Here is an 18917-nt window from a genome sequence, read left to right on the forward strand (position 1 = left end):
GCGCGTTCAGACCTTCCAGACAACTAAAATGCGCTTCGTGTGTTCTGATTTTCGTGTTCAGATATCTTTTAACCTTGGAGTATTGAAAATAAACTGCAGCAAGACGGCAAGTCGGGCCGTTTGGTTGGGATTCATCTTGAACTCGGTTACAGCGCAACACTAGACAAGGACAAAAAGAAGGAAATGAACAACACGCCGCCGTGTTGTTCGTTTCCTTCTTTCGCCCTTGTCTGGTGTTGCGCTGTAACCGAGTTCGAGATTAGTATTGAAAATAATGCAGAATTAAACTCCGAATTTCGGAAAATTGGGATTTAGGAGAATTGAACTTCGGTAAACATAGAATTCCCCCCCCCCCAAAAAAAAACACCCCAAAAAAACGCTCCGAATTCCAATTTAAAAAAAAAACATTCAAAACATGGAGCCCTAGTTATTATAGAGTATTGGAGCTGCGAGAGCCCGTCGTTTCCTGCTCTTTCTTTTCTTTTACTGAGACATCAATTATATGAACACTCCAGGAGCAGTTTTGCGGGCGCCTTGGATAATAATAATAATATTTGATGGCCTACAACGTCCCAAAACCACGATATGATTATTAAAGACGCCGTAGTGGAGGGCTGGGTAAATTTCAACCACCGGGGTTCTTCAACGTGCACCTAAATCTAAGTACGCGGGCCTGAAACATTTTCGCCTCCATCGAAAATGCGGCCGCCGCGGCCGGGATTTGATCTCGCGACCTGCGGGTCAGCAATCGAGCACCACCAGTAGACTACCATGGCGGGTAGGCCTCCTTGGAGCTTTGTTTAAGGTCCAAGGCCGATGCCATCGGCCTGCACGTCGTATATTTTATGTGCGAGTGAAATCGTGCGAGTGCTGCCGACGGTCGCGGCCCGAGCAGAAAGGAAACGCGCCGGCCGTCTTCAATCGCGCGAAAGGCCCATGGAGGTTCCCGGAGGGTGGGCTGCGTAGTCCCGGCAGATACTGCGTACCTTCAGCTGGCAGGCGCGGTCTCGAGCGCACTATCTTCACAGGGATAAGCAGACGGCTCATACCCGTGTAGTACGTGCTGCGTCCCTATTATCAGCTTGCGTTGGGGCGATCGACAGCACGAAGCGAGCTTCGTCACTGCAGCGGCCGCGTTTCTTTACGCCATCGTTTTGTTGAGTGACGCTTGGTCGGATGATGAAGTGAGCCGCTGGCCTTACTTCGTACAACTCTTCGATTTGCTGCTGTCGCATTCATTGCTTCGCCCTTGCGGCGTTACTGGTCTCTGAGCCGAGCTTGGTTACGCGTCTCCTACATCAGAGATTTGGGCAACAGTTTATGGCATATGAGGGGAGTGAAGAAGAAAAAGAGAGGGGAGTGCGGATTCGGAGGTAATTGCGGGGAAATGCGTTAGCAGTGGGTCTCACCTATTTATATAGGTTCGCAGGTCATTTTAGACCTTTTTACGCCACATTATATTTATCTTTCCCTTTTTTGACGTCACCTCTCACATCCGTCACGTGGCTTCCGGGTCAAACCCACCGTTACAGCGGTTCCAGCTACACATGTGGCTTCTGTTGGCCCGACTTTGGACTTGACTGTACAGTTCCAATTACCACTTACGAGCGACAGTTCCGCTTCTTATCTTCGGATTCAAGTGCGCCCGCCGTTCACTTCCTATCTTGACGTTCTGCGATTAACAACGTGTAGCTTTATAGACGACCTACTTAGTTCCGGTTTACACTTAACCCGCTTCCATTCTACGCTTCCGGTTAGAATGTGTGTATCACCGTCATTTGCCCTAACTTAAGTTTAGCTAGGATACACACACACACACACACACACACACACACACACACACACACATCATCATCATTTGTATTGTGACACTCCTATTCTAAAGCATTAAGAATTGGGACCGAGTCCACGCCCGTCGAGTCACCGTGGTTCGTAAAGCTCACCAGTAGAAATGTTCGGCGGCCGACATGGTGGCGTTGACGCAGCCAGCCATCTCGACGGAGTACGCCCTGTGCGGCACGTACACAATGTTGTTGTTGGTCGTGTTGACGACCACGCCGAAGGTGATGTTGGTGTTCTTGAACCGCTGGTACAGGCGCTGCGCGGCAGCCTTGCACGTTCTCTGCGCGAAGAGCAAGTAAGCGCCATATAGTTTAACTGCAGAATAAAAAGCGATAAATTTCATGTTACGCTCTAGAAGAAAGGTGTCGTTTGACTCTGCTTTGCTACACATGTGGCTCTACCATGTATAACTCTCTTTAGAGAGTCACGTTAGAGAGCCACGACTCTCTATGACTCTCCTTAAAAAAGGCACGCTAGCTCTCTTTTAGCGAGTCGTGCGGACCACCATTCTCCTACAGAGAGTCAACGTGACTCTCTAAAGAGGGTTATAGATTAGAGAGTCAGATATGTAGCAAAGAAGAGTCAAACGACACCTTTTTTTAGAGTGTATAGGGAAAGTTAGACAACTTCATAAAATACCAAAAATAAAATTCCCTTTCTATTATTTGTAGAAGGAAGTGGTAGCGATACATCACGTTATGTTGGATTGTAGAAAGCGGTCAACGGGTGTACCCAGTTTGAAATACTTGAGCGTGTTCGGCCTGCCCTATATGGTTAACACTCTTGTGCTTCGTCGGTAATGTGTAATCGCTGATTGCGACAAAAAGTCAGCCTTATTCTAATTTTTGCTGCCTTTTAATGACAACATAGTTCCAACAGATGGTAGGAAATCTTTCGGTGGCTACAAGGTGGTCAGAATTAGTGGCCTGAATTACGCAAGGTGGTCTGAATTGAAAAATTCAGGTACGGCTTCAATTCATGTGCCGGTCGCTCTCATGTAAAGCAATTCATTTAAGACATTGAGAGAGAAGGTATTTAGCCGTTAGACAAACAAGAACGACTATGGGTGCATTTGTCCAACTGTTTCGAGAAACAGTTGCACAGTCGCAAACAGCAACCACGCTGGAGCATCATTACGCCATACTTCATCGATTTCACTTTTACGCGCAGCGTATTTGTCCCATCTGTTAAATCGGGGTCGTGGTTTGAGTCCGCGCAAAGCAACGCCATAATAAAAAAATTCGGCAGATCCCACTTACCGTGGCAATCGATGTTATGCGAAGCACGCGCACGAAAGTGGCTGTGTCGCAATTTTTCACATTGAGCGAGACGTTGCGGAATGACGCTCGAGAAATGTGCAAATGGTATACGCCCACACATATTTTGAAGGGTCGAACATGTGTTATATAACCAGTTGTTTACAGATGCTTAACGATGCCAACAGCAACATAGGTGTTACCAACACCTGACGCAGTAAGCTGATATGTAGCGTTTACATTCTTCAGTACTCGGCAGCGCAAATTCGAATAGGACAATGAAGGAACACAGATGCACAGGACATGCCCTACTCGCAACTAACCTTTATTAAGAAAAGTTTCCCTAGATATATACACAGCCGAGTGGCACTAGCAGGCACACTGCACGTACGTTACAGTCACAGTTGTAGTTGTTACAGTTGTTTTACGGTTGTTATATGCTTATACTTATCCGATATGACGGAGAACGCACGCACGTTTCACGAACTTGTGCGCATGTGTGGAAGGAGTCCTTGGCAGTTCTTGAATAAGGTCATCGTCACCGTGATCAGGGAGCACAAACAGCTGGACAGGACTTGTTATCGGATCCGTTCGTCATTACGGCTACGAACGGTCTAAGTGTAGTGAAATGCGAGGTATAGTAAAGCTGGTTGAAACCACATGTGGCTCTTGCGAAGAAATGATCTATGATGCCTCCTGTCCTGGACGTGGCACCGAGGTCTTGTGATGCCCTGTCCACATACAAGCCGTCTTTTATGCCGTCTAAGAACCAGGCCTTGTTGGGTTTCATAAATCAATGCTGAAGTCACCGGTAATCATGAGGGACATGGTCCTCTCGGCAGGGTTAAAGGGGTGGTGCCACCATGTTTATGGCTTGCGCGTTCTTTGCTGTAAGCGTTTCTTATAGCTCCAGGAAGCATGATGCACGCACCAAGATTCATGTATTCTCGCTAAGTAATTTAAAGTCGCCTTTTGATGTGGACAACTTTCGGTTTCGGTTTCTGGGCGCCGAGGTTGGGCAGTGACGTAGAAGTGTAGGAGGCTTGGTCACGTGACCACACAAGGCTGTGATGCACTTAGCAAGGAAGCGATCGAAACTCGGCGAGTGATGTAGCAACTGATGCTTTGCCGGTACTATAGTGAACTAGAATATATTCTAGTTCACTACAGCCGGCACGTACGTTGCAGAGGTGGCGGAGGTCCGGAGGTCACTGCAGCAGATCTGGTGTGACGTCACTACAACTTTCGTTGCCCATCCTACAGATCTACGACAGAGTTGGCGCGCTAGCAATGGGTTTCGATCGGGAGAATGGGCATTTTGCTACACTTTGGAAGTGAATTAAAATATATTCTAAACGTTTTCTGTGTCCGACCCTTCGTGTGGAGTGTCCTTGCATACAGAGGAAACCCACAACAGGCTTGTTATAGCCTCGAAATTTGATGGCACCACCCATTTATTGTAGGAAGCATTGACCCCGGTTTTTGCGTAATCCACGTGGTCGACGTTGCGGACCACGTGGACGAGTGGATGGTAGCCCATTGTCTTCCAGGGGTGCTCTTTCTTCAGTTCCCTAACTTTTCTTGCGTCCGCCGCTGTGGTGTAGTGGTTACGGTACTCGGCTGTTGACCCGAAGGTCACGGGTTCGATCCCGGCCGTAGCGGTCACATTTCGACGGGGACGAAATGCTAGAAGCCCGTGTACTGTGCCATGTCAGTGCACGTTAAGCAATACCAGATGGTCGAAATTTCCGGAGCCCTTCACTACAGCGTCTCTCATAATCGTATCGTGGTTTTGGGACGTAGAACCCCAGCAATCACTACTATTATCATGTTCGTTCCTTGTCAGTGTGTATGTTCGCGGTTACTGCGTTGATTGAGACTATGTTATCACCTGAGGCACATACCCGCATAACATGAACTCTGGTATAAGGGTATGTGCCACACGTGACTGAGGGAAAGAATTTCATGACGTACGCGACAGGTATTTTGCGTTATTCACGTCATGACCAGTGAATCGTGTTCGTTATACACTCATCCTATGCTGAGCAAATTTTGGTATATAACAACCTATGGAGACTACCAGGAGTGCGCCCAGACGTAGGCGGCTAGATAGATAGATAGATACGTAGATAGAAGCGCCCAAAGTGCCAGAGGTTCGCTAAGAAATGCTTCGCATTTAAAACTTATCGAATTACCCGACCTGGAAGTCAAACCCAGTCATTCTGAGTGTCAATCAGGTATTCTAGCATGGAGTTATGCTACTACATGAAACTGCTTCGAAAAAATTCGGCAGATCCCACGTACCCTGGGAATCGATGTTACGCGAAGCATGCGTGAAATAGCGACTGTGGCATTATTTTTCATGTTGAGCGAAACGTTACGGAATGACGCCAGAGAAATGTGGAAGTGGTATAAACACACTCATATGCTGAAGAGTCGCATACGTATTATTTAACCAGTTGTTTACAGTTACGTAACGATGCCAAAGGCAACATGGGTGTTACCATCACCAGACGCGGTAAGCTGATATGTAGTGTTTATATTCTTCAATACTGGACAGCGCGAATTCGAAGAGCACAAAGAAGAAATATAAATGCACAGGACAGTCGTTACACGCAACTAATCTTCATTAAGCAAAGGTCCCCTGGATATGCACACAGCCGAGTGGCACACGCAGGCGCACTGCACGTACGGTACAGTCAAAGTTGCATTTGTTACAGTTGCGTTACAGTTAATTGTTATGCTTATACTCATCTGTTATTATGGGAACGCACGCACGTTTAACGAACCCGAGTGTTTGTGTAGAAGGGGTTCTTGACAGTTCTTGAACAAGGTCATTATCACCGTGATCAGTGAGCACCAGCAGCTGGGCCGGACCTGTTAATCGGTTCCGTTCGTGATCGCGGCTACGAGGGGTCTAAGTGTAGTGAAGTGCGAGGTATAGCACAGCTGGTGGAAATTCTGGATGCCTCTTACGATGAAATGATCTATGACGCCTCCTGTCCTGCACGTGGCAGCGAGGTATTTTGATGCCCTGTTCACATCCAAGCCGTCTTCCACGCAGTATAAAGACCAGGGCTTGTTGGGTCTGGATAAGTCAATGTTGAAGCCACCGGTAATGATGAGGGGCCTGGTTTTCTCGGCAGATTTATTGTAGGAAGCATTGACCCCTGTTCTTGCGTAATCGACGTGGTCCACGTTGCGGACCACGTGAATGAGTGCATGGTAGTTGAGCGTCTTCAAGGAGTGTTCTGTCTTCAGCTTCCTCACTTTCCTTGTGTCCGCCACGGTGGTGTAGCGGTTACGGTGCTCGGCTGCTGACCCGAAGGTCACGGGTTCGATCCCGGCCACGGCGGTCGCATTGCGATGACTGCAAAACGCTAGATGCCCGTGTTCTGTGCGATCTCGGTGCACGTTAAATAATACCAGTTGGTCAAATATAAAGCCCCGACAATGATTATTATTATCACTTTCCTTGCGTGTAAATGTGTGTGTTCGCGTTTACTGTGTTGGCTGAGACTTTGTATCACCTGTGGCACATACCCGCATAACTTAAACTCTGGCATGCGGGTATGTGCCACACGTGACTGAGAGAAAGGGTTTCATGACGTACGCGACAGGTATTTTGCGTTATTCATGTCATGACCAGTGAATCGCGTTCACCATACACTGATCCGCTGCCATGCCAATTTTGGTATATCAGAAGTTATGGAGACGACCAGGAGAGCGCCCAGACGTAGGCGGCTAGATAGATAGATAGATAGATAGATAGATACGTAGATAGAAACGGCCAAAGTGCCTGAGGTTCGCTAAGAAATGCTTCGCATTTAAAAAGATCCTGTAGAGACGCCACGTCGGACGAGCATGGTTAAAGGGATACTGACACCTTTTTTCGAAGGCGAGTTTACTCTGCCATAAGAACCTCCTGAATGCACAGATGGCTCTTAGCAAGTGTGAAGCTCAGGAAGTACTGATATTTTTTTTATATTAAAGTCAATTTTTCCATGGCGCACCTACCGACATCGACACTAGCTTGACGTCAGGCTACAGTAGTAATTCTGGTGACTTCACGCAGCAGTCTGGCTAGCTGTGATGACGTCTGCTACCAAAACTTCCAAGATGGCCACTTCTGCGTCACCAAAACATTCAAAATGGCCCCTTGTGCGTAACCAACGGAGCCACGGTGCGGGGCGGCCGTGGAAATGTCAGTATATATTGTGCGAGCATGTGACATGAAGCTCATACCGTGTTGTGACGTCAGGGTAAAGTAGAAACCGAAACTCTCTTTTAAAACATACTGTAATTACTTTTTCAGGGTGCACTCGCGCTTAGCACTACCCTTTAGAGGCTCTTGAGGGGTTGGCCTTTCATTTGACGCAAAAGAACGACAACTGAAAATTTTCGTGTCAGTACCCCTTTAACAGCTGTAATATTGCGTGGCGCAAGGATAGAATCGCACCAGGCATCACAGACTAAATTTTGCAACGAGTCGGTGGTTTATAGATTCTCACCCATTACAAGCGGGTTCAGCCCCGTTTATAATGATCATCAGCAACAGCATGAACAGTATGTGCAGCTGCACAGTTACGCGCATTGCATTACACACGGGTTGCGGGTGCTTTACTGTCTAGAAAAATGGCGAATAGCATAGTGGCTGTTTCGCAACTGTCTTTCTGATAGGCGCCCTAGGAGAGCTTGCAACGCGTACGGGCGTTCGGCCAGTCACGGCTCGGCTAAGGTGCCCACCGAGAAACGAATGAGAAAGCGATTGAAACTGGGCCCTATCCGCCTCGTGCGCTGCTGCTTTGAGTTGTACTGGTGGCGCCATCAACCGCGAACGGTGGCGAAAGGTGGATACGCGCGGCTCATAGAAGCCGTGGGCAAAGCGCCCGTTACTCGCCGTTTTTCTATTCATTTTTCATTCTGGTTTGATATTTGTACTGCCGACGCTGCTCCACTAGACAACCATGCCGTTTGTTACGTCGATTGTTCTATATTATTTGTTTTAAAATGACAGGCCCGTTTTTTTATGCGTGCGCGCGATGCACTGCGTACGTTTCTTACGTGCATGTGTCCAAGTTGTTTGCGTGATCTGTTAACACAGATGAAATAAAAACTGTTGCAGTACAAAACAGCATTCTTGTTTTATTGAACACCCCAAACAGTACAACAACAATGACTATTACGGCTGTATGCCTGCTTAAGAAACGCACAAAAGACACGCGATTTTATCTTCGCCCAACACCCGTAGCACTCAACTAGGCCAAGAAAACCAAAATCTAACTTGCTGAACGTTTTAACAGCTGTCACACAGCCGCATAATAATGCGTGAAAGTACTTTAGCAAATGACCAACAAACATTCACACAGCGTATTTTTTTTTTTGTTCACAGACCGTGTTAACATATGAGAAAGTTGTAATTGCATTGCAATCACATATTTCGTAATATCTAATCACTTTCACCATTGAAGCCACAATCCTATAACACATGCGCTTTAAATTCAGCACGGCATTACTCAGACTTATATAGGAAATGCGCACGCGTGTAATGTATCTTGTATGATAGATTCTCTTTGGTACGTGCAGCTCAACATAAAATGCGATTCTAGAAGTAATGTTCGTGGAGTAGCGAGCATGTAGAAGGGCAACTACTTACAGCTTCACTTACCTTTGCAAAAACGGTATTCCAATTGCAATTCAATATTAACCGACGCAACAACGATAACACACTTGTTGCACACAGGCGTACCAGGTTGACGCCCGAGGCCAAGCGCGGTATTTTAAGTGTAGCAAAATCGTGCGCGTACACTACGCTAGAATATTCTGGCACAATGTCGTCAAGCTTGCAGTCACTTCAGCGGTTCCCACGATGTAGCACCAGTTGACGTCCTCGCGTCATCGAACTGCTACGACGCCGAGAACTACACACAAAGCTGACTTGGAAAAACGCGGTCTTGCAGGAGGCCATCTTGTCCAGCAACCAACAGACAAAAGCCCATAACTGAGGCGTCTGAAACATTTCCGTTGATGAGATCGCAGCTGAACGAAATCAGGGCTCATCGTCCGAGGTGTGGCCACCGCCTTAACACAATATTAACGTTGCAACGTTCAAACTGAAGATTATAGCGCACGAAAGACACGGACGAAGGAAGACGTGACACACACAGGCGCTATAGCGCCTGTGTGTGTCACGTCTTCCTTCGTCCGTGTCTTTCGTGCGCTATAATCTTCAGTATGACATACCAACATGCCCAAAACGCCACGTTACTAAGCAACGTTCAAGGAAGACGCGACGAAAGCGACGAGCCCAGCCGGTCTTGTTGGGTGCGCTACTGCACAGTGCACAGCGTGCGGCCGCGCGCTCTCACGGCCACCGAAAGAAATAAAAGAAAGTGGAGAGAGGGGTCATCTTGGAGCATGGCATATCGGTGGAAGCAAGAAGAGACCTTGCATCGTCGGTGTGGCATATTGTCCAGAGATGGCGCTAGTTTGTTTTTGCGCAACGGAATCGCAAACTTCGTCCAAAATGCATGGGATCCTATGGGGTTTGGGAGAGGGTGCAACCGCCTGAGGCGAGCGGTGGCGCCACCATACCGATGCACGAGGCGGATAACGCTATCGTGTTCCACTCTTAAAAGTGAAGCTTACGCGTCCTCCGAGTTTTAACATTAAAGTGTTTTATGCCATCAAGAATTGAAGCACATTATTTCAAGTATGTGCAGTCGCCAGCAAGCTTAACACGAACGCTCCGCAGCGTGGCCTGAAATGGTTTGATTGACGCCAGCGTCGCGTAGCTTTGGGTTCTGTTGCCGAGATGTTAACCAATACATGCCGACATACTATCCAAGCATACAGAGGTATTATCTCGGCAACAGCGCCCAGCACTTTGCGGCTGGCATCAGTCAAACCAGTCCAGGCCACACTGCGGAGCGTTCGTGTTAAGCGTGCTGACGGCTGTACGTATCGCCACCCATGTTCTCATTTGTCCAAGCGCAAGACTTGTGTAGCGTATGATATCCTCCAGGATACCGCTGATGCCGATTCGGTGGCTTCTTTCCAATACCGGACAAAACGGTGTTCGTCGGAATGGGGTGAACGTGCCCGTGGAAACTGATACCATGCTCCGCGAACTCCCTCAAACATTGAGGACGACAATGCCATCCTGGCATTGTCGTCGCCGGCATTGGCGTCGCCGGCATTCATGGACTCACGTCACTGCAACTTTGTTCTTTAGTAATTTGTGTCAGATACGATGCGAAGTAAGGTTGGATTCGCAAATTTCGCGATTTCGCAAAATCGCGAGAAAAATCGCGATTTCGTGGTACGAAATCGCGATTTTTCTTATTTTTACTGAAGAATTATAGAAACGCTCCCAACTCATTCGCTTTTGTGTGTTTGTGAGACCGGCGTTTTGTTTATGTACTGCAAAAAAATCTAAGAATGTTTGTCGCAATGTGTGACGTCAGAAGACGTTACTACACCTTCAACTTGGTATGGCAGACTTTTCTTCTCCACTTGCGACATGAACTGAGGAGTTTGCTTAAGGGAAGGAAGTAGTTCGAGCAATGGCGTAGGCGTATTAATAAGCCGCTCTTTTTTCTGCACCGTGCTTCAGGGTGCTATACAGTTACTGATGACCCGGACGTGTTTATCTTCACGTGTTTATCTTCGCGTGTATATTCTTTCGTCCTTTCAGACTGACACGTCAACCATCCCGGCGATATTCGCTAATTCGCTGCTATGGATCTGGTTATCAGAAGTGTTACACGGCTACAGAGTCTAAATCAGTATTTGTATGCCACTCCAGTACCGCAACGATAACAACGTGTCATCTAAGGTATCCCCCCCTCTTCCCCATAAATCATCCGAACTCGTAAAATGGGCTGGCTTCCCCTGACGAATGAAAAAATTAAGTCAATTCCTAAGTATGAGAACTGAAGGGTATATAGCCTATTATTCGCATTAAGCCGTTAGTTATCTTCGAGTAGCTTGCTTCGTATTCATGTGTCTGTTTTCCGTTGATGCGCAGCGTTCTAGCGATAAAACTGTGGTCATGAAGCTACCTGACCGGAAGCGCACTGCGCGGGGCACCCACGGCGTTCTTGGTGACATAATGTGGGTACGCAAGACTCACAACGTTCGGCTTGCGTATGTAGCAGACGTGCGTGTTGGCGCCCCAGGAGCTGTAGCAGCCGCTCCACGGCAGGTGCGAGCCGAGCGCGTAGTACATGTACATCAGCGCGTACGACAGGTACATGTTGTAGTACAGCGCCAGGCAGAGACTCCCCACCGTCATGGTGGCACCGACTCCTGTTGGGGGCACGAGAGAAGAAGGAAAAGGACGCGTTACTCACCGCTTTCGTCGATATTTGGTCATTCTAGCGACACAGGTGGCGCCACGCGGCCCTCCTCCGAATCTGGTACACGGTGATGTGACCGGCGTTGAACGTCGCTTCGCCTTCATTCACGCATCTTTGCGTTTCTTTAGCGATAGAAAGTATCGTCTGCAGCAAAACTATAGGGCCTGACGAGCTTTGCTCCTCGAGGCGCGCACGCTTGCGAGATCGCCTCATCGCCGTCTCGTCCCCCATTTTGACCTACCGCGGCGTCGCCTATAGTTGCTGGAATGATCGAATAGTCGGTTCTTTTGTTCTTTTGAAGGGGGCCACTGCCGTTTCCTAGCTGCTTCCGGGTTCGTTACGTTAAAAAAATTGGGGACCCTTAAGCTTCGCATTTAAGAGTTGAACGCAATAGCGAAATCTGGCCCCTAGTGCGCACTTCAATCACTAAGTGCATACTTATTAATGTGTATTGTTGCACACACACGCACGCGCGTGCGAATCCTACAGGTATTTGATCTAAAGCAAGAGTCGCATGGCGTCCCAGATACACGCCGCGCGCTTACCATCTCGGAGGCCATGAAGAATCTCACAATGCCTCACAGATGGCAGCACATTATCTAGCGTTTGCTGTTTGCTTGTTGATATGTTTTGCGCTAGATGGACATAGTTGTCCATATTTAGAGCTGTGTGAAAGTTCGTGTGTGTTTTTAGCGGCGATGGCTGCACTATCCCGGCCTTTTTCACATAGTTTGATGTCCTCCCAAATGCGCCTACAAATCGCCGAATGGGCTCGTTTTCGTCGCGACATCTGTCCAACAAAATGCGTTAAGGAGACTCCTTCCACTACATGGCATTTATGCAGTATTTTTTTCCGAAGGAGCTGCAAGTTACATCGTGGCTTTGTTGTAGGACACCTGCTTGCCACGCGAACGGCCCGAGTTCGATCCTCAATGGGACCGAAATTTTTATTCTTTATTTTATTTGCTTTCTCGATTTTTCGCTCACGGTCGATTTTTCGCTCACAACCAACGGTGCCGACGCCGATGGCGGAATTTCTGCGACACGAGCTCTCTAACGCTATCGCGTTAATATACACTTGAAACGCATTGCCTCGAAGGTGTTCGAAGGGAAATCGACAACTCGACGTTACCGTTTTCCGCATCAAATGTTAGCTGGGGTAAATAGCATGAGATGCCATTTTTACTGGCCGTCGAGCACGATCAGCTGCGTTGTGGATAGGAGTGGCACCCTTGCTGATAGTTTTCGGCGACATTTCACGTCCGCTAGATTTCCTGAAAGCAACACCGAACGAGTCCAGCGTCTGCAATTTGGCGCAGACCATACACAAGATGTGCATAACGCGTGCTGCCCGACGCGTTCTGCGCTTATTTCCGGAAATCTCGACAAAGTGAAAGCATCCGTGAAAGTAATTAGGGCAGCCTATAACCCTAAATTTCTGGTGCCTGATTAACCTCGTTTTGTTAAGGCGAAGCACCTCGTATGTCTCATGAGTCAAGAGACAGATTTGGCGAGCTCTGGCGATATTTCGCAAGACCGCCTGAGGCCGCGGCGTCAACACGAACAGTACAAGAATTATCACGTCATCATAGATGACCTCATGATGACATCATCGTGACATCAGAAATGCCTAAATCTGTCACGTCATCATGACGTCTAGGCGTCGCGTCCTAAAATGACTCTGTCACTTGGTTGCAGGTGGGCCGATACCGGAAGTGGTGCAGCGGCAAAAAGCTTCAGTGTAAAGGGCTGATTTTAGGAGTCGCCGCAACAGCATGCGCTTTCACCTCTTCTCTCCTTAGCGTTAGCTATAGAGGGACTGTGAATTTCATTTTCGCCCGTACGGTAATAATTGGTATATTTTCCCGGCCTCATGTCGCGTGCTTCAAAATGATTATGATTTGGGACTAAAGTAGTATGTCTTGTTTATTTATCTTCCTGGCACAAGCGAGAGCAAAGATGAGCAAAACGACAACTAACCTCTTGCCAGCGGGAAGGCAGCCCAGACGGACATGGATCCAGAGCTGCTGAACTGTCCCACGAACATCTCGAGGTAGTACAGCGGCTTTGCCACCAACGCAATTACTAGGAAGTACACGAACAGGAACGCACCTGCGTCGAAGATTTTAGGCGCTTTGCAGATTTTTTCGTACATTCCTTGAGCCAGCTATGAAGAGGGTATAGCGCCCTGGCTGCGTCTGTGCAGATCGACAGTAGCAATTACTTTCAAATGATAAAACTTTTTACATTACATTATAGAGTCGACTATTGACGGGTGACAAATATAAGCAAGTGCACATTGCCGCGCGTATGCGCCAGTCGCGACGACCACGAAATAGCGCGAGTGTTCTTGGTCCAGGTAATCGTGGGCGTCTTCATAGGCTTCACCATGAAAGCACTCAGGAATCATAGGACTTTGCAGTGTCACGTGCGATGGAGCCGCAGTGGCCATGTTGGTTGAAGGACGATTGCTGGAACATTCTGACAGGGGATCAATTTTCTGGCGAGTGCCTTCTGCGCTTTGAACACTGAGAGCCGTCCGGAACAGCTTCGAAATTGACGTGACTGATGCGTTGGAGAACTACATCAGGCCAGATCTTCGCAAAAGCTTTTCGGAGAGCCCACGCAGGACGAATAGGCGTCCAGACCCACACTTTGTCGCACACGTTATATGTGACGGGTCTGCGCCGGAGCATGTGGGGTTGCACGCGCAACCCAGTGTCTTCAACGCGGCGCCTCGGCTCATGATCTGTTTACGCGCGCAGCGGCGAGGGGGGTTGCGTTGGACGGGGGCATTTTGCCACCCCCGCAGTCCTTCGCGCATTGCGCTCATTCTGCAGCCGAGACGCCCCGTTCCCTCCTTCCCCTTTTGGGGGGAGATTCCTCCTCTCAACCCGAGGAACGCGCATCGCTTTCTCGGGGGCCTCGGGGGTCTTCGGTCTTGGGAGGTGTGACTGACCACATCGGACCCAAGCCGTGAGCACCGCCGCCGCCATCAACCCCTGCAGCGCTCTGGCCGTGGAGAGCGAACTACCGCCCCGGACCGGAGTGCAAAAGCCACACGAGGTGAGATGAACATTTATCATTCCCTCAACGTGTGCTTGCTATTTGTTAACGGTTGTTTCCCCCAGTAGTGCGGAACACTCCGCCACTGAGGTGTTCTGTTAACTTTGTGTGTACTCCATTCGTTGGAGTGCGACTTCACCGCATAGCTCTCTCTCTCTCTCTATGCATCTGAGGTGAATAAACACCTTCAGTTAAAAGACTCTGTTCCCACTGGCCTGAAACCCGCCGCGGTCGCGACTCAACGTGAACCGCGGTATAGGGGGGTCACAGCTCTGACTGTTAGGGCTGCTATGTAGTACTAGCGAGAGTGACTGACACTCCGATAGCGATCCAAACGAGGGACAGGTTCGCACGCGCGGCTTGTTGTGTTCATGTTTCATAAAGGAACCCCTATAAGCTGTACTGTCTGGCGTCATATGTTTGTTGCTCGCTGTTTCGCAACCGGGCTGGAAGTTTCCTAGCTTTCTCTGCTCGTTGTGTAGATTCTTCAACGTCCATCTCATTGCCATTATTTTCGCTAGGGAGCGTTGCGTCTGACGTTGTCGTAACTACACGGCCATAAACGAGACTGAAGGGTGTCTTACGAGTGGTCTCCTGACGAGCCGCGTTTTAAGTGAATGTGACACACGGTCAGAATGTCGTCCGAGTTCTTGTGCCCTACATCTACGTACATGCTTATCATATCAGCCAGTGTTCTGTTGAGACGTTCTGTCAGCCCGTTGGTCTGGGGGTTGAGCTCGGGCGAGAGGCCTAGCAGACGGCGACTGAAGTGGTGTACCGGTGTTTCGGCAGGTGATGGCGATTCCGGGCTCGATCATCGGTGAACTTGAAGCTTACCCCGCACCTCCACCAGTGCAACGACGTGAGATCGACGAGGACACAGAACGCCACAAACTACACCTTATCAGTCGCTGGAAAGACAGCAACGTCTTCTTTGTCCCTGTGCTGGACCAAGAACGCTCGCGCTGCTTCATGGCCATTACCAATGGCACACACGCGACAATATTACGTATTATGCATATAGTGGTTTGTGCATAGTGGTTTGTGTCGGTTAAGAATAATTTCACATAATAGGCATATTGTGTCTTAATGAATAAAACAAAAACGCCCACAAAAGTGTGGCAGTTAATGCAGACATCTACCTCTGAGGCAAGTGAATAGTAATCATGCCGTCGCTTGAGCGTTTTTCCCATAATATTGGAGATACTATATTCAATGCACATCATGCAGTACACTTATTTATTTCCGCTGATATGGAAGGCTTAAAAAAGCTAGCCCCGCTGATTGCATTATAAGGCGGGTGTTTTTTTTTTCTCTTTTTGTTTAATCAAAAAGAATTTTTAGTCGCATTTGACGGATGGCGTCATTATAGCACTAGAGCTGGTTACTCCAAGTGGCGGACGTTACTGGCGCGGGAGATCAAAATAAATAATCGGCTCATTAACAAATATTCACGAATTGGCTTTTTAAATATTACTATACAGCACATGTTTAAATTTGTGATTGCAGGCTGTGAGATTGCAGGGCGGATTCGCTTTGAACATTTTCCGGGTGATACCAGTCCTGACATTTTAATTCCAAAAGTGGGAGACGGAATGTATGGCCGCTCGAATCACCTTTTTGTTTCGAGGAACAAATTTACGTTCCATTAAAGAAGTAACTGAACAACAGTTCACTCTTACCGCAAGTCCGGTGGCGCGAATCTTCAGATCCCCGCCATGTTCACATTTCATTCAAAATGAATGTAGTACATTGCAAACTTTCCTTCTACATTTATTCAGATGCAATATGTACCTTACGATAATTCATTAAAAAGTTATTTCGTTAACATTGTTTACCGACCATTTAGCGTAATGTTGGCAATTAAAATTATCGACGACTGCCGCATCTGACGGTTCCCGTTTGAGAAGGAATATTTTTACCTTCAGAAAGGAGATATAACGGCCTTTTCAAGGTATTACCGAAGACAACTTGTATATATGCGAAGGTAACCGAGCTGGCGTTACACCCGAAGTTAACTACCCGCCGCGGTTTTCTAATGTTTATGGTGCTCGACTGCTGACCCGAAGGTTGCGGGATCGAATCCCTGGCGCGGCGGCCGCATTTCGATGAAAGCAGAACAGTAGAGGCCTGTGTGCTTACTTAGCTTTATGTGCGCTAAAGAACCCCAGGTGGTCGAAATTTCTGGAGCCCTACATATACGGCGTGTCTCATGATCATGTCATGGTTTTGGGACGTAAAACCCTGAAAATCATTAATATTCAAGGTAACGGACGCGTCTTACCTCCTCCATTGTCATACACGAGGAACGGAAACCGCCACAAGTTGCCGATCCCGGCGGAAAGTCCGATGCTTGACAGGAAAAAGTCCGCCTTGTGATCCCACTTGAGGCGGCGCTCCATCTGCGTGAACGAAGTGAACAAGATTAGTTATTGTGTTGCTCACGTAATGCATCATAAGGAGCTTTTCATACATGTTTGCGCGAAAACAAACGCGTAACGAGCTGGTGCTGTCAAAGGCAATAGACGTACAGGCGACAATCTCTACGATATACTGGGACCCACAAAGTTGTAGAACTGTGCCAGGGAAAGCTTATAGATTAGGTTCAGTTAGGTTAGGTTAGTTCTAGTTGGGCTAGGTCGAATTAGGTTACGTGAGGTTATGTCGAGAGAGCGAGTTCTGCCCACGATGCAATGCATTAGATTACTACACTACAGAGGGGACCTTCTCCGGGCAATAGTCTTCCATGCTGCCTTAAGTGCTGTACTTTATGGAATAGGAGTCTGCGGCGGATGCGTTGGTTGACCAATTCCAAAGTTACGCGCCGCAGTTTGATTGCATGTACAGCCAGCGACATCGTTTGCAGATAACCAGACGACGCAGATTCGGGCAAGAAATGAGGAAGCCCAAGTGAACGCAACAGGTGTAGACTAGGTGGTAGCGCAGTACTTGAGACAGCTGCCTCCTGAATGCTGTCGTAATATTCTAGAAAACGAAAGCTTAAGTTAGCACGTTCAACTATTAAGGAATATTTTACCACGCGATATCTCTTCGTGGCAGCAGAAACAAACTAACAGTCCAGTACGTCTAATGTCACAATGTCAGTATACGCATTCGCTTCAGTTAGTTATAACGGGAGAGTGGGCAGCCCTACTGATGGCAAGATTCACGTCTCGCTTTACTCGCTGTTTACCGTATTTCGGCATTAAGCTTGATAACAAGCGTGGCTAAGACTGACTGTTAGGCATTGTCGATGCCTAACGTTCAGTTTCTAACGACATCTGTTGCTCGCACGTCGTTTAGACTCTACCAAATTACCTTCCGGAATTTAGCGCTATTGGTGTTTCGCAGAGATGTCTAAAACCTGTGGCGTCGAACAGATAAGAGAAAAGCTGTGAAAGGGTCGTATTGTACCAAGTATTCTAGTGAGAGCATTAAGAAGGGGAAATTGACAACCACCGGTTTGTTGCACGAAGCCACGAGGAAATCCATACGTGTTTCCGTATGGATTTCCTTGTGGCTTCGTGCTACAGACGGGTGGTCGTCAGCTTCCCTTTCTTGATCTTTCCGCCACCTTGCGGGATTCCGCAGCATCATAGCCCTTTGCGAAAGAAGTCGCCACAGTAAGATATTGTAGCTCCAGAGAGCAACGCGCCTGTAAAGACTCCTCAGATTTCAGACCACACCTCCTCTATTACTTGCTCGGCAGAATGCCTCTGGAAGTTCGCGTAGGATAACTATGCTCTGTGTAAATCTTCGCCAGCTTTCGTCGGGAAGCCTATAACAGCGAAGGCTGCCGCACCGTCTATAAGAGCGCGTGTGCTCTTGTCCACAAGAACTGTGCCTGATGGCCTGTCACAGTACTGACATTGCTCATAGATACGTTTACAAAATGATCATGGATAAAAGAATGAAGGCAGAGGAAACACAGTGAGGTTAATCAGAGGCAATCTCCAGTCAGCTAGGCTGCTGAACGATCTACGTCATATCCTGTCATTCGCTTAATGCGTCCTAGTTTGCGTCAAAGCTCTCACCTGTAACAGCTAGGGCGATGAAAACCTTTCTGGCGAGGATCAAGAAAGCCGTGTGGTCGGAGGGGCGTCACCTTCTTCTGTGCCGGTTTTGCTTGGAAGAAGAAATGGCGCGAGCTATGCCGCGCACGAGGCACGTTCGTTTTCGCTCTCGTTCACCGAGTCACCATGGCTCATACCCACTGTCAGGGGTTGGCCAAGAATCAGATCGTTTTACAGATTCATGTACACCAATTTATAGACTACAAATTGCGACTTCAATACGACATTTGAGTGCGTGATAAAATGTAGAAGAAACCAACTTCATAACACTTATACCAAAAAAGAGAAATAAAGAAATACCAGAATTTTTTTATGTGGAT

At 48.0% G+C, this 18917-nt stretch overlaps 1 protein-coding gene across 1 annotated transcript in view; it reads right to left on the reverse strand.

Moving 5' to 3' along the window:
* Positions 1 to 16999, reverse strand: part of LOC119398591 (sodium-dependent nutrient amino acid transporter 1) — a 50504-nt gene extending 33505 nt beyond the window's left edge. The window contains exons 1-5 of the mRNA XM_037665426.1: positions 16970 to 16999; positions 16809 to 16926; positions 13439 to 13570; positions 11233 to 11408; positions 1944 to 2122 (exon numbers count right to left, since the gene is read on the reverse strand). Of these exons, the coding sequence (XP_037521354.1) occupies positions 1944 to 2122; positions 11233 to 11408; positions 13439 to 13570; positions 16809 to 16926; positions 16970 to 16999 (635 nt within the window). The remainder of the gene's footprint in view (positions 1 to 1943; positions 2123 to 11232; positions 11409 to 13438; positions 13571 to 16808; positions 16927 to 16969) is intronic.
* Positions 17000 to 18917: the final 1918 nt, after the last annotated feature.

This window comes from Rhipicephalus sanguineus, chromosome 7, assembly GCF_013339695.2.
Source record: "Rhipicephalus sanguineus isolate Rsan-2018 chromosome 7, BIME_Rsan_1.4, whole genome shotgun sequence".
In the NCBI taxonomy this organism is placed as follows: Eukaryota; Metazoa; Arthropoda; class Arachnida; order Ixodida; family Ixodidae; genus Rhipicephalus; species Rhipicephalus sanguineus.